Source organism: Ylistrum balloti, unplaced genomic scaffold (genome assembly GCF_031769215.1).
Source record: "Ylistrum balloti isolate Yb309-2 unplaced genomic scaffold, AGI_CSIRO_Ybal_v1 Utg370568, whole genome shotgun sequence".
In the NCBI taxonomy this organism is placed as follows: Eukaryota; Metazoa; Mollusca; class Bivalvia; order Pectinida; family Pectinidae; genus Ylistrum; species Ylistrum balloti.
In genome coordinates this window covers 1,228,191-1,245,227 of record NW_026782356.1, presented here as the reverse complement: position 1 = coordinate 1,245,227, position 17,037 = coordinate 1,228,191, and the positions used below count along the sequence as shown (strand labels likewise).

At 37.9% G+C, this 17,037-nt stretch overlaps 1 protein-coding gene across 1 annotated transcript; it reads right to left on the bottom strand.

Moving 5' to 3' along the window:
• Positions 1–522: 522 nt before the first annotated feature.
• Positions 523–16,414, bottom strand: LOC132556397 (sarcoplasmic calcium-binding protein-like). The gene is made up of 2 exons (XM_060220805.1): positions 16,308–16,414; positions 523–1,608 (listed from the first exon to the last, which is right to left on the bottom strand). The coding sequence occupies exon 2, from the start codon at positions 1,587–1,589 to the stop codon at positions 1,056–1,058; it is 534 nt and encodes a 177-aa protein (XP_060076788.1). The 5' UTR covers positions 1,590–1,608; positions 16,308–16,414; the 3' UTR covers positions 523–1,055.
• Between the last annotated feature and the right edge of the window lie 623 nt (positions 16,415–17,037).

Below are 17,037 nucleotides of genomic sequence, written 5' to 3'. Positions count from 1 at the left end.
AAAAATATTCAAAGTCATTAGGTCAATTCACAAATATTAAAACCTTATATTTGCCATTCCTCGATAGTCCAAATGTTTATCTTCAGCAAACAAATATGTTTTGTATTTTAAAGTAAGGAATTTTCTATTAAAATTTAAACAATTTTCTCTTTGACCAAACCAGAATGAACAGGTTAGCGAATGTTATGCAGATATCCCTTTGTTCCTTCGGGGCAATGTATCAATATGATCCTCTGTCTAGTCTGACATATTATTGTAGAACAAACATTATGAAACAATTTAGGTTGAGGTTGCAATGTCTAGATATGTCATTAGAGTAGAGAGACATCAGAAATGGTGATGTGTCGAGATGTTTGTATGCAAAAATATTTTTCAGTTTTTGCCATGGAATACACGAACAATATGTCGTTATGTTGGTTAAGGAAACCAAATAATGAGTATCTAGCATTAATCATGTAATAAAAGATAAGATCAATCTTTGACTTGTATCTACACTGATTCAAATGAAAATGAAACGCTTGGTTTAGGTAGTAACATTTATTGGACCAACGTACGGATCAAGCATTTGTGGGAATGAGACGGAGAATAATTGAAGTAACATGAGTCGATTGCCTGACGTAAAATAAATATATCTTAATATATCTATAAAACAAAATTCTCTTTTGATGATTTGTCCAACAATATTAAATGGCAACACATATATTACAAAAGCGCGCTTTGTGTATAATAAAAAATCTCCCTGATGTTTAAAGTACCATGGAACTCAAGAGTTGACGTGTTGGTAAAGTCAACTCTAATAGTCGATCGACTTTACACCTCACATTCTCGATGTCATGGAGCGCTCCCTGGTGTAAACTGACGGGACCGGAAGTGATCCTGTCCAGACCGGAAGTCCCTACAGTAAGATAAGCCGCTGTCGGACAGACGGTATCCTCCAGTTTCTGGACTTAGTTGTCCTCATGAACTCGAACAGGGACCTTGCACAGAGGTAAACAGTTTTGTATTTTTTTTACAATTTGGGTTTTTCATGTTTTTAACAACGATTGCCATGTCAATTAACTTTCAAAGGCTTTTTTGATAATGTCGGCTTTACTTTCATCTTCGCATGTTACGAATGAGATCCAGGCGTCAACGACAGTGCGGAGTGGTACAGTATTGTCTGTTGGTTTGAACAAAGCAAAAGCTTTCCTGACTACATCTTCATTTTCATGACCGAAAGCCTTGAAAGCGTAGATGAACTCATTCAAATCGATTGACCTGTCTTTGTTAGTGTCAATGACGTCGAAGATGGTGTTGAAGCAGTCGGTCATGTTTTTAACGAAACCGGCTTTGTCCTTGCTGTATTGGCCTCCCAAGAAACTCAAAAAGTCAGATTCGGAGACTTCAGCGCCGGCAGAAGGGAAGATGTAAGTATTCCACCATTTCTCCATATCGACCTTGACGCCGCTGCTCTTATCTCCTACGAGCTGGTGGAGGTCGGTAAACTTGTTGCGAGATTCCTCCACATCCTCGATGGAGATCTTTCCGTCGTGGTTGACGTCCAGGGACTTGTACCAGATCTTCCACTTGTTGTTAAGGAAGTCAGTCATGATGACAGGTGTGTGTGGTCTGAAAATACAAAAATACTGATGTATAATTTTGAAGGGAAGTCGGGTTTTGAAATGGGAGTGATTAAATGACTAATAGAACCATTAATCCAGCATTACAGGTAAAGTATGTCCAAGGATGCTCGTAATACATACAAGGTGAACCATAAAATACATGTTAAACTATGTCCTAAGCATGGAACCATTAACTCGTAATACATCTTAAAGTATGTCCTAAATACTGAACCATTAACTCGTCATACATGTTAAACTATGTCCTAAGGACTGAACCATAAACTCGTCATACATGTTAAACTATGTCCTAAGGACTGAACCATTTACTCGTCATACATGTTAACCTTTGTCATAATGACAGAAGCATTAATAAAACAATACAAGTAAACAGTTTCCTGTTGATACAATTCTTAACGCCAGGTAACTTTTTCTTCCTCACTATCAATAGTTAAATACTATCAGTCGTTCGGAATAAAAAAAAAAACAACATATTCAACTGATTTCATAGATCATATACCAGCAGAACGAAGGTGTCTGGCTTTAGGACGAGGCAGGGTGAAACAATTCATGGTTACATTGACCACAAAGCACCTTACATGTTGTTAAAGAGGATGACAAACTTTTTACTATTATTATTATTTAGTATATAGTCAATTGAATTATAACACGGTATTTGATGATAAGCGATATAATGACACCCGGATCATACATCGCATTTGACTGGTTAGTCGAAATGATTGTATCCGGATAGCAATTTGTTACTGACGAAGAACTGATTTTTAATCGTGATTCCTTCATTAGTTTTAGATGATTTGAGCTACATTAAGTATGATGGAGTACCTCCACAAGGCGTGGAAATATCAGGCATGTATTTGTTAACCTGAAATCCATAGCACTAGTAATTTATGGTAATATTGAAAACCTCGTTATTGTTCTAGATATTTGGCAACATTTAAAGTGTTTCTTAAGTGTAAAAATAAAACTTTATTATGAAGAGGTCATCGCAAAATAGCAGTTATGTTAAATTCCGTCAGAAGAGTTTGCGTGTACATGAGACACGCTCGTAAGAGCGTCTTATGTAGATAGTGTATAACAACGCAAGTGGGAACTGAGTGAAACATAAGGAGTTATTATATTAGGTGTTGATGGTAGCACAGAACCTTAACACATGTACCCACTCAACAGTATCCACATACCGTCTGTCAGCCACCACATGGCAGATCTTATGTTATCAAGGTTTTACTTAGTTCAGCATTGACATCACCTTTGTACTTACAAAGGTTAACACACACACGTGTGTTTATGCTCCATAAACCATTATACATTTATTGTATGAAATTACTCCAATTATGTTTTCCCTCCTGATAACAATTGTGAACACTCGTTGGCAAATACACTTGAAAACTACCAATGTGGAATCAAGATGGCAAACAGTCCATCCACGTGTCATGGACACTTAAGGGATTAGGTCGGTTGATATGGTAAATATTTATAACAATTATTCCACCAGACGTTCGCGGTATGTCGCCAATCAACCCTTCATGGTGATTAGGATGTTCTGGTCAAGGTCATCACAGTCAAGTGCTATGATAATAAAAGTTTTGCAATCTTTATCTGTCTACTGATCACCATTTATGTTGTCTGTATTGCCATCTACTATTTCATCTAATGTGTATACTAGAGAAAATTTTGTCGATTGTTACATAATCGTGGGTATCATTTACATGAAACATGCCAAAGTTGATATTTAACAGATAATGAGAGAAGTATCGTAATTTGCTATTGTTATTTCATTACCTTCGCATTTATTAACTCCGAAAACAAAATTGAAAGACTTGGCGCTAATTTTATACTCAGGCGAAATACAAAACGGATGTACAGCATTTAGTGTTTTAAAATATCGTAAAAACCGAACTTGAACTCAGAGCTAAATTGCCGAATGACATAAGCTATTTAATATGGGAACGCATACAGACACAATTACATCACTCCCTTACTTCATCCTACTAGGTCTCTTTCTCCGTCTGTTATTTCTCCCACTCACTCCCTTCTACTATATCGATTTCCTTTACTATAAGGTATATTGCGTAAATTGCCTTATCGATTCATCATTTGTATATATGAATTTGTAATAAAAAAGGACTATAATGTCAGAGGCCAGAATGTCATGTTCCACTTAAAAGTGAGTTATATGTATCAGTATATAACTTTGATAACTCGAACCCGAATCAGGTGATGTGTTTGACTTAAATTTCCTCTAATGACAATCATTTGCCGGGGAAAATCATTGACCCGAGTCTAATTTATATTACAGTGTAGCAAATTGACTCTAAACCAGGAAGTTTTGCACATATTGCGTGACTCTGTGTTGTTCAATTAACATCAGTATATTGCAATAGATGTAGGCAGTTATTAATGGCCCGAAGTCAGTATGTAGACGGAGGCTAACATTCAATGTCGCGAATGCGCTCTTTAATGCCATAATTATGACAAGATATTCGAAGAACCTGATTACACTCCTCTCCTCTCTGGTGGCCTCCCCAAGGCAGGCCCCCGTTGTAGGGTATATATGTATGTACCTACATAGGTGAAGGTTTGAAAGAGGACCCCATTAACATGCTGGATCAATAGACAAAAATCGACCCCACGTGTCTTATGACGACCACGCGTGCCCTGTAACCAATCATCGTGCGTGGCTAAGTGGCTGTCCCATTCTTCGGAATGCCTCCCTCGCCTTCCCCGATAATAAAAAACAGCTGTTAAGATTCTATCCTAGTACCCAAAAATGGTTAGTGTTGGAGAGTACATCATCGTTCCGATGACAAACGGGTGAACGAACTGCTGATGTAGGCGTAGTCTCTAATAATTACTTGTGTGTGTATTTATACAGTTTCACGCTGTCATTTAATGATACCCTCTTCAGATACACGTGCATTCTTGTTTTGAATAGCATACATACACATATCTGTACTCGAGCTGTGACTGCATTGACCTTGACAAAATAAGAGTTTTCCTATACATTCACAATCCCCAACTTATAAAACGATTCTTTGTAGATGTAGTGTAAGTGTTGTTGTGTTACTTGTATTTATGTCAGCTGGAAAATTGCATTACGCCGCCAAATTGTTTATTAACGTATTTCTCATAGATCAGTGTATATGTACTCTTTTTTGAAAGATGAACTCACATTAAGTTAATCTAATTCAGAACTTTACAACACTCGTAGCTATAATATTGACACTGCTGATCTATAAAAGTACTGAGATCCCCCTCCCCGCCCTCCATCTTTCCCCATATTGTATGTCGTAACCATGTTAGACTAAGGACTAAATACGACTGACACTAATTGTAAGTAAATCAAGGTTTGTAAGGCAGTAGTATGGCAGTAATCCCAATGCCAGGTCAGATAGTACGCCTATACTTTTGCTCTGTGACAATTGATGTACTGATTCCTCTACACATGTTCTGGATGAAACAACAGTTTTATCAGGTTATCAGGTTGAGGTTATCCTCTCAACGACAAAAAAAATCTCGCTGTTAACCATGAAATAGTATCTAGGTATCTACACCACAAGCTTGAGTTCAGAATTCAATGTGTAATATTGCATGGGTAAATTTTATTTAAGGTAAAAACAGTTGATATAAGATACGAAAAGTATCCAACCGTGTGACTTGATGTACATCCACACTCCTCAAATAATGATGTATTGATTTTTACAACATCTAATATTAATGATAAAAGCTAAAATAGCTTGCCGTCAATTATTATCAGGTCGTTTTTAGTACCGTCCTGAAATAGTCGTCTCACACTCCAGATACAGTAATCATACGTCCCTCTCGTCCTTATTTAATGTTGGCACTTATTGTTATCTTCAGTTCTAACCGAAATTTACCGTAACGTCAAATGAAACAATGTTGACAAGCGAAAGTGTGAACGTATCCAAGAGCTTGGCATTCAATCAGTACTTCGTCACCTAGTAACAGTTGGGGCTATTGCGGAACCATTGATATAGCAATATCGCTGAAATCCCAATAAAAATGTTCGTAATTTTACAAGACATATATACTTTTTGGAAATTGTAGTACAACTATAGGAATAGATGTTTCAAGGTAAGATTATTTAGTTATCGCGAATAATTCTCGTTGGTAATTCCCAATTGGGTCCCCACTTGTTCAGTGATATGGCCATAATGTTAGCAAGCTTGCCTAATAAGTGTTCTGGACTTACCACCTTGTATATTTATTGTGAAACCTTGGTTAAAAACGGCTTGAAGTGAAAACTTTATGGCTCTAATAATATCAAGGTATCATAAAGTCAACACTCAGGGACGGTCACGTCTAATGAAACAGTTACTTCAGTGCAAATATTATGGCAGTGTTTACTGGTTAAAAGGCCAACATTCGCTCGTTTTCCCTTCCAGTACACATTCAATGTAAATTCTACAAAATCTGGCGATCATATAATAGTGGCTGTGATATGTACAGTCAGTTGTGGTCATATGCCAACTTACTGTACATGTATTAAAACAGTATTGATATTATGAAAGCCGTTTACTTTAGAAGATCCGAAATATGGTGGAATTAGAAATATATGGCTTACCGATGGAAGTTGGTTCCATGTAAGCAAATCTTACGCAGAAATCAATGGTACTATAGAAGACTTAATTGGTAACTGTTTGGCAAAATGGAAATGCTACACGGAATAAGAAGATACAGAACGGTATAAGATTAAATCGCCATGGTAAACGGGGAACAAATAAACAGCTGACTGTAAAGTTTTACAGGAGTTGAAGATACAGCTGGCTGCAAAGTTTTACAGGAGTTGAAGACACAGCTGGCTGTTAAGTTTTACAGGAGTTGAAGATACAGCTGGCTGTAAAGTTTTACAGGAGCTGTAAAGTTTTACAGGAGTTGAAGATACAGCTGGCTGTAAGGTTTTACAGGAGTTGAACATACAGCTGACTGTAAAGTTTTACAGGAGTTGAAGAGAGACAAAGAGTTTACAAGAATTACGGATACAAGCCGACAATTAATTGATGATGACTATAAAAGAATTCGAAGATATCAGAATGTATTAGAAGTAGTATCGATGCTCATTGAAGTAATAGTCAATACATTTTTTAAAAACTAATCGTCGATAGAAAAAGAACAACTTTCACAACGGTAGAAATATCATGTAAACTATTATGTTGATAGTATAATCAAGCTTACGGTAAATTTTGGTTAGAACTGAAGATAACAATAAGTGCCAACATTAGATAAGAACGAGAGGGACGTATGATTACTGTATCTGGAGTGTGAGACGACTATTTCAGGACGGTACTAAAAACGACCTAATAATAATTGACGGCAAGCTATTTTAGCACTGATCAAAGAAGAACATCAAACTTTCAAATTGGAAATGGTGGCCAACGCTGCTACAAAATTTGGTTTGCAATCATCAATAAGGAGGAGAAATAATACATGCAAGAATGCTGTTTTATTCACCAAAAAGTGATATCCGCCGATTTGTCAAGCACACGGGGAAAAGTTTACAGACCAAAAAATTGAGGGAAATAAAAAAAAAAAAAGTATTTCGATAGAATAATGCTTAAACAATTAAAACAAAAAGTTCCGATGTTTAATAATTATCATTTGTGACACAATTTATATAAATAGTCACAAATTGATACAGCATTTCAAGAAACGTTAAAAGCAACAAAGTTAATCTGGAATTAAGGAGAAAACGAAACGGAACGAATGTTATTTTCAGAACAAAATTTCCTACCACAGCGCACAAATCGACGTCGTGGCTGCATGACCCACATCGCAGAGGAAATGAGGACACTTCCTCAATAATGCATGATAACGTAAGGAACGATCAGGCATTAATTTACATCCTTGGGGACTTTCCTTCATTAGGTCAAACTCAATCAGTCTAATCCCAAACCTTTATAGTTAAAGTAGCTGTCGGTTATATTCTAATCGGATACAAATGTCATTTCAGTGATTTTACAGGGAACCGCTTGCTTTCCGTGCTCGTGTCTACGTTAGCGATATACGTGCTGTAGAATCTCACTACTCTGAGAACCCAGTTCGGAAAAGTTATTGTTCCAGTATATCGAAATTAGGATTAACAAGATTTTCACGAAACGTGGATACGGCACATTCTGCATTTAGGTATAAATCCATGGAAACCTTTAAGTGCATGCTGTACATTTTTTTATTAGGGGAATAGATGCCAATATATTATATGCTCCCTCCAAGAGTAGCACATTCGCTAAAAGTCGACCTACTGAGATATTGATCGATAAAATGTCTTGAAACGCTATAGGGTTTGTACATATCGTATTATAAAGGCAAACATGAAGCGCCTATATATGAACAACCGGTTGCGCCTATATAAGGATAACAGTTTGCGCCTACTCTTAAAAAACAATGAGCGCCAATATAAAAGAAAATATAAAACTCGACTCTATCTATTTTAAAATTATGTTTAACAGAACGCCTATTCATAAAGATTATCAAGTGCCTGTATTTTAACAGAACATTTGTCTTTATTTGTAACAAGTAGCACTTATATATAAATAACAGGCACAGCCTTTAAAGAACCACTTATAAAATATATGAATGTCAGCACCTATATATGAATGACAGTTACCGTCTATCTATGAATGTGACAAGAACCGCCTATGAATATATGAATGTCAACACCTATATATGAATGACAGTTACCGTCTATCTATGAATATGACAAGAACCGTCTATAAATATATGAATGTCAGCACCTATATATGAATGACAGTTACCGTCTATCTATGAATGTGACAAGAACCGTCTATAAATATATGAATGTCAGCACCTATATATGACTGACAGTTACCGTCTATCTATGAATGTGACAAGAACCGTCTATAAATATATGAATGTCAGCACCTATATATGACTGACAGTTACCGTCTATCTATGGATATGACAAGAACCGCCTATAAATATATGAATGTTAGCACCTATATATGAATGACAGTTACCGTCTATCTATGAATATGACAAGAACCGCCTATAAATATATGAATGTTAGCACCTATATATGAATGACAGTTACCGTCTATCTATGAATATGACAAGAACCGCCTATAAATATATGAATGTTAGCACCTATATATGAATGACAGTTACCGTCTATCTATGAATGTGACAAGAACCGCCTATAAATATATGAATGTCAGCACCTATATATGAATGACAGTTACCGTCTATCTATGAATGTGACAAGAACCGCCTATAAATATATGAATGTTAGCACCTATATATGAATGACAGTTACCGTCTATCTATGAATGTGACAAGAACCGCCTATAAATATATGAATGTCAGCACCTATATATGAATGACAGTTACCGTCTATCTATGAATATGACAAGAACCGCCTATAAATATATGAATGTCAGCACCTATATATGAATGACAGTTACCGTCTATCTATGAATGTGACAAGAACCGTCTATAAATATATGAATGTCAGCACCTATATATGACTGACAGTTACCGTCTATCTATGAATGTGACAAGAACCGTCTATAAATATATGAATGTCAGCACCTATATATGACTGACAGTTACCGTCTATCTATGGATATGACAAGAACCGCCTATAAATATATGAATGTCAGCACCTATATATGAATGACAGTTACCGTCTATCTATGAATGTGACAAGAACCGCCTATAAATATATGAATGTCAGCACCTATATATGAATGACAGTTACCGTCTATCTATGAATGTGACAAGAACCACCTGTAAATATATGAATGTTAGCACCTATATATGAATGACAGTTACCGTCTATCTATGAATGTGACAAGAACCGCCTATAAATATATGAATGTCAGCACCTATATATGAATGACAGTTACCGTCTATCTATGAATATGACAAGAACCGTCTATGAATATATGAATGTCAGCACCTATATATGAATGACAGTTACCGTCTATCTATGAATGTGACAAGAACCGCCTGTAAATATATGAATGTCAGCACCTATATATGAATGACAGTTACCGTCTATCTATGAATATGACAAGAACCGCCTATAAATATATGAATGTCAGCACCTATATATGAATGACAGTTACCGTCTATCTATGAATATGACAAGAACCGCCTATAAATATATGAATGTTAGCACCTATATATGAATGACAGTTACCGTCTATCTATGAATATGACAAGAACCGCCTATAAATATATGAATGTCAGCACCTATATATGACTGACAGTTACCGTCTATCTATGGATATGACAAGAACCGCCTATAAATATATGAATGTCAGCACCTATATATGAATGACAGTTACCGTCTATCTATGAATATGACAAGAACCGCCTATAAATATATGAATGTCAGCACCTATATATGACTGACAGTTACCGCCTATCTATGGATAGAAACTCATATATAAAAACGAGCTATTTATATATACAATAGCAGTAACAAACTTGTAGGTGTAAAGATAAGGATGTGCCTATATGTGTACATATACTGATGGCGATGCATTAATTACCCATGCAAATAATGTTGTGAAGACAGTCGAAAGTCACTTAGTACTGAACACGTTTTGCATTGACTTGCAGCCTACGCGGGATTATTCTAATTAGAAGGCTAAAATTAATATTTCAAAATGTTAATATATTAACAGTTATAAATTATCTGGAAGCTGTCGGTTTGTTTAACAATACATAACTTACCATGGCTAATGCTTAGCTATAGACTGTTTGTGACAGTGTTTTGACATTTGTCTTTCAGTTTTCACTTGCTTGACGTTGTTTACATTTTGACGTTATGCCCATTATCTGTTGGTCCTAATGACTTCTTTCTGTGTTGATGGGCCGTTAATGAACCTAAGCCTATGGCGCCACTTAAGCATCATTCTTGCCCAGTTATACTCGTTATTTAGTCTCCTAAGTTAAAGAATCTTAAGTAACAGTCTCTTACATCACAATCTTATAAATCACCACATTTTAAGTCACAGTCTCCTGAGTAACATTCTCTTAGGCCACGGTCTTCTTCACCAGTTTTTTTTTTCATTCACAATCTCCTCGGTCCTAGCCTTCTTAGTCAAAGTTTCCATAGTCACAGTTTTCTAAGTCACTGTCTCCTTTATTGCTGTCTCCATAGTCACGACAGCGGCAGTTACAATCTCCTTAGTCTCAACCTCCTAAGTCACAGTCTCCTTAGTCACAATCGCAATCTCCTAAGTCAGTTTCCTTTGTCACAACCTCGTAAGTCACAACCTCCCAAGTCAAAGTCCCCTTAGTCACTTTCTCCTAAGTCACAGTCTCATTAGTCACAATATTCTGTCACAAACTCCTTGGTAACAACCTTCGTAGTCACGGTCTCCATAGCACTGTCTCCTGATCACTTTATGTTTCTTTTATGACGCTTTCGCAGCGAAATATAACGCTTCAAGGTTTGATATTTTCGCTCATTTCAACCAATCAGGTGAAAGCCTTTGTTTTGGAAATGCCAATTCACTCAGATTGCATATCGGATTTCAGGAACGATAATTCTGGTATAGATAGCCATAAAAAGACTAGGGACTTCTCGCTGTAAATACCGTAATATATTCATCCTTGTTAATCCCGTTGCATTTAGTTGCTTTGTTATAGTATTAAAAATCTTGGATGTGAAACCACATTGTGTGGTGGAGTAACCACTACTACATTTAGAAGGTTATATATGTAACAAAGCTTGCCGGGTCAATTTGATATAAGATTAAACTTAATTGAAAGCCGAGAACTGGTGAGTCACACAAGCTGTCAACTGCCATCGGAGTAATGAAATTTCGTGATTATTAGATTATTACGAATAAGATTTTACGGTTACCTTGGCGACAGCACCTTGACTACCACACCTAGGAGATACCGTGACAAGCATGCCCTAGATTTCCACGATAACGAGTAATTAAAAACGTTTAAGAATTAAATGCTTTAGGGAATACTTAAAAAGCTAATCAAACGCTCAACTTAACAAGGGTAATCGTTATCTCCTCTTGTCTCTGATCTTGCGGAGGAGTGGACTTGATGCATCACGCTAGGAAAATGAACTCCACATTTGTTAAGTGTAAGTGGGAAGGAACAACGACCATTGTAATATTCATTATGATGCATCTCATAAAGGAATAGTTTCATTTTTCTCATTAGTTCAATAAGTGGTTAAACAGCATGACTTTTCACAGTGGAAAGTAAAATACAGATATAATAAAACAATATGTTTTTCATCTTCATTAATCATTATTCCATGTGTCTAATATTTTAGAGTAATTGTGTTTTGAACATCAGGATTATTTTATCAAATTGAAGTTACAATATACATGAAGTCCCACTGGGCCAAAAATAGAGAATCTGGGTAATCAGGTTTAGATAAAATAATTGAATTCGTCATAAGCAGCCAGAATTTTGATATTATATACCTGAAACTGATATTTCATAAAACTATGCGAACACAGCAATGACTAAGTTTTAAGGATATGAGGTTGGTTAGCTTGAGACAGTTTAAAGAGATAGACTGTTCCTTGTCGACAAGAAGTGGTTGAGTAAGATTATGTTTCTAATTAACCAACAGAGCAGCAGTATCACCATTCATTTCCTCTTGTTAAATGGTCGTCAGTATAGCTGGGAGGAAAATTCTATAAATAAAGTTACTACCTGACACATGTGTTGTCACATTGGCACAGAGGGACTTGCTCTGTATGTGAGGGAGAAGGCGGCGCGTGGGATCCAAGGGTGTGGGGGCATGAGGGTATGGAGGCGGCCATTATTACATAGAATGACTTAACATCACAACTTTGAACTAATGATATTTTCAGGATTCGAGAGTGACATTTCCAGCGGTTTCATTTCCAGACTCTTAAAAACATGTGGGTTTTTTTCTTGTCAATAAAATGGTTTTGTTGACTTGTGTTGGTGTAGATATACCTGTATGAGGCATTGCTATCACAGTAATAGGTCTACTACACCAGTTTCTATATACATACTGTCTATCTAGATGACGAGTGGTGAGCGAACCTCATTTATCCCTAACACAGTAACAGAAAACCTGAATGTGTATTGCCCTTCAATGAGATCAGAACTGTGGTGTTTGTTAACCGAAGTAATGTGATACTGTACAATGTATAAGTCGGCTATATGATTAATTAGATGACGTAACTAACTCCGTCGATTATCCCTCCTTAACTGTAAGTAGAGAGAGTAATTATGTATGATAATCAAATGAGCAGACGGCCGGTGTCCATTTCTATCATTTCATGGAAACCATTGTGATTCGTAAATTGATACATGGTGTTAGATTTCTGTAAAATGTTTAACTTGTCTCCCACGACCGCATATTAAATCTGTTACACTGGCTATACTTACTATAACATATATGTCTTACTTACCGTTTTTGATGAGATATAACTTAGTAAGACCACCCGGGACAACGTTGATACTTTGTCGACACTCATTAAGGTGTAGCAGGGACAACATTAATATTTTGCCGACACTCAGTAAGGTGTAGCAGGGACAACGTTAACACTTTGCCGACACTCAGTAAGGTGTAGCAGGGACAACGTTAACACTTTGTCGACACTCAGTAAGGTGTAGCAGGGACAACTTTAACACTTTGCCGACACTCAGTAAGGTTAAGCAGGGACAACGTTAACACTTTGCCGACACTCAGTAAGGTGTAGCAGGGACAACGTTAACACTTTGCCGACACTCAGTAAGGTTAAGCAGGAACAACGTTAATACTGCCGACACTCAGTAAGGTTAAGCAGGGACAACGTTAACACTTTGTCGACACTCAGTAAGGTGTAGCAGGACCAACTCTCTAACACTTTGCCGACACTCAGTAAGGTGTAGCAGGACCAACTCTCTAACACTTTGCCGACACTCAGTAAGGTGTAGCAGGGACAACTCTCTAACACTTTGCCGACACTAACACTTTGCCGACACTCAGTAAGGTTAAGCAGGGACAACGTTAATACTGCCGACACTCAGTAAGGTGTAGCAGGGACAACGTTAACACTTTGCAGACACTCAGTAAGGTGTAGCAGGACCAACTCTCTAACACTTTGCCGACACTCAGTAAGGGACAACTCTAACACTCTCTGCCGACACTCAGTAAGGTGCAGGACCAACTCTAGCAGGGTGTACCAACTCTCTAACACTTTGCTCTAACACTTTGCCGACACTCAGTAAGGTGTAAGGTCTCTAACACTTTGCCGACACTCAGTAAGGTGTAGCAGGACAACTCTAACACTTTGCCGACACTCTAGTAAGGTGTAGCAGGACCAACTCTCTAACACTTTGCCGACACTCAGTAAGGTGTAGCTCTCTAACACTTTGCCGACACTCATTAAGGTGTAGCAGGACCAACTCTCTAACACTTTGCCGACACTCAGTAAAGGTGTAGCAGGACCTCTCTAACACTTTGCCGACACTTTAGCAGGACAACTCTCTAACACTTTGCCGAAGGTGTAGCAGGGACAACTCTCTAACACTTTGCCGACACTCAGTAAGGTGTAGCAGGACCAACTCTCTAACACTTTGCCGACACTCAGTAAGGTGTAGCAGGACCAACTCTCTAACACTTTGCCGACACTCAGTAAGGTGTAGCAGGACCAACTCTCTAACACTTTGCCGACACTCAGTAAGGTGTAGCAGGACCAACTCTCTAACACTTTGCCGACACTCACACTCAGTAAGGTGTAGCAGGACCAACTCTCTAACACTTTGCCGACACTCAGTAAGGTGTAGCAGGACCAACTCTCTAACACTTTGCCGACACTCAGTAAGGTGTAGCAGGACCAACTCTCTAACACTTTGCCGACACTCAGTAAGGTGTAGCAGGACCAACTCTCTAACACTTTGCCGACACTCAGTAAGGTGTAGCAGGACCAACTCTCTAACACTTTGCCGACACTCAGTAAGGTGTAGCAGGACCAACTCTCTAACACTTTGCCGACACTCAGTAAGGTGTAGCAGGGACAACTCTCTAACACTTTGCCGACACTCAGTAAGGTTAAGCAGGACCAACTCTCTAACACTTTGCCGACACTCAGTAAGGTGTAGCAGGGACAACTCTCTAACACTTTGCCGACACTCAGTAAGGTGTAGCAGGACCACTTTGCCGACACTCAGTAAGGTGTAGCAGGACTCCGACACTCAGTAAGGTGTAGCAGGACCAACTCTCTAACACTTTGCCGACACTCAGTAAGGTGTAGCAGGACCAACTCTCTAACACTTTGCCGACACTCAGTAAGGTGTAGCAGTACCAACTCTCTAACACTTTGCCGACATTAGGTAAGAACCAGCAGAGAAAAATATATAATGCTTTTCTCACACTAAAGTTTGACCAGAGTAAAATCAGAAATCCCTTCGGGCAAATCTGTTATAATTTTCCCCCAGTTTGTAAAATCTACCAGGGACAAATATCCAATACTTTGTCCACACTTGACAAGAATCAACCGAGGCTTAACTCTTATACTTTGTCGACACTAAGTAAGAACAAAGAGGGAAAAATCTCTATTACATATTATCTGCCCACAGAAGATTCACCAGGGACGAATCATTAATACACGAACCACGCGAGGTAAGTTCTACCAGGGACAAATCTCTTATAATTTGTCGACCCGCGGTATGACAGATATCTAATACATTGCCAACTATCCAGAGGGAACTGACAGAAACATGCTCATAAACATAATTTTGTAACCCCATTACCACCTCTACATCTTAGTTAAAGTATTAGAAGGGAGACAACTCTGACTAAAACATGACGTACGTAATCAATACCATGATATACCATTAAGGTGATTGTTTACTGTTGTCCATGCTAATGACCCAAATAGCTGCAAACAATTTGTCATAGATATAGAGCTGATACTTAGCACGTGAGCGCGTGCATCACGCTATGCACCAGTTGACACCATTCCTGATTTGTTTCGTACATTTTTGTATCTTGATGATGCTATGTACTATTCTGGTTAGGCTGTTTTATTAATTAACTGGACAAAAAGTAAAAATATAACCCGGAACGTATGCATAAGATAGGATCTTAATCAAAATAGCTAATGTAGAAAATCGCCATATCCTGGTCCTGTAGCGATCTCTATGTTTCTCTATGTTATTACACCGTAATTATCTTTTTTTTTTTAACGTCAATTGCACGAAGTATTGGTAGGCATCAATCTTGATAGTACAAGTACCTAAAACATTGAATCAACGTATTGCGAAATCTAGCCTACGAAACAGAAGCCTCGACGGCACTCTACAATGTACGACAGGAGACATGACGAGACATTTTCACAGTGATGGTTTCTTATATGTTAAACGGTATGAATTTGGCTTAAACACGATATCTGATGAACGACTGTCCTAACATTGTCAAGTGAATCGATCAAAAATATCCTATTTATACTAGAACCTATTGCTGAAAATCAGCAGATATATATCCCAGAATCGAGCGAATTTAATTCCGACAGCCGAATCATTTCCATTGGGTGTCGATCCTAGATTCAGGTAGCCAGTATTGCACAACACACGACGACAACAAGGCATGCAAACAAAGACAGCAACATATAAGAAGTCGAGATATCCAACACAATGTCTAGGAACGTTGGAATTCCATCGCATTTGTTTAAAAGTCCTCGACCTGATGAACGGAGGTTGTAAACTTACCTTGATTAAAGAAAGATAGTGACAAGTCCAAACGATTATGTTCCACACACGCTGGTTTCTAGACGTCAACTGACAACGTAGCGAGGAGCGCGCTCTCATATACTCTCGGAATTCCGCCAGGCAGTAGGGCCGAGGATAACTTACAAAGATCGTGAGAGCATCTTAACATGGTAACACAGGACGTCTTCTTACGGCGACTCTGTGACGTCACAACCAACTTATGGTAACATACAAGAATACCCCTTGTTTGATTGGTCAATAGGATGATTTGTGTTGTTTGACAAGAGGGGACCAGGCCTCTGGGAGGACACCAGGGAAATCAGACCACGCCCATAGGGTTTGTTGGAGTGGGGCTTTGCGTGAGTGATGGCCCGATAGAACTGAAGACCCTCGTGTTACTAATAAAAACAGCATGTCTGTTCTAAAGATATTTCTGGTGTTTGTTGACCTGTCATGAAGGTATATAATAAGAACAATATCACACAAACAACCTCTATACTTATAAACAATGTGCAGTGAATGTGAATGTTGAACAAGTAATGATTTACCGGATCAAATGATAATTAGTTGTTTTTGTTCCTTTAGGGAAGTGATCATTCTACCACAAGTTGCCTTCTTTGTCACTTCTGATGTTATGTAGATTAGCTGCTATTATGCAAGTTCTGGTTCTCTAGTTTTCAGGTGCGTGTGTTGCTAGATCACCAATCTGATCATCCTATGAATATTTACG

Coding starts and splice junctions, on each gene's coding strand:
- LOC132556397 (XM_060220805.1), bottom strand. CDS start 1,589: ATGACTGACTTCCTTAACAACAAGTGGAAGATCTGGTACAAGTCCCTG.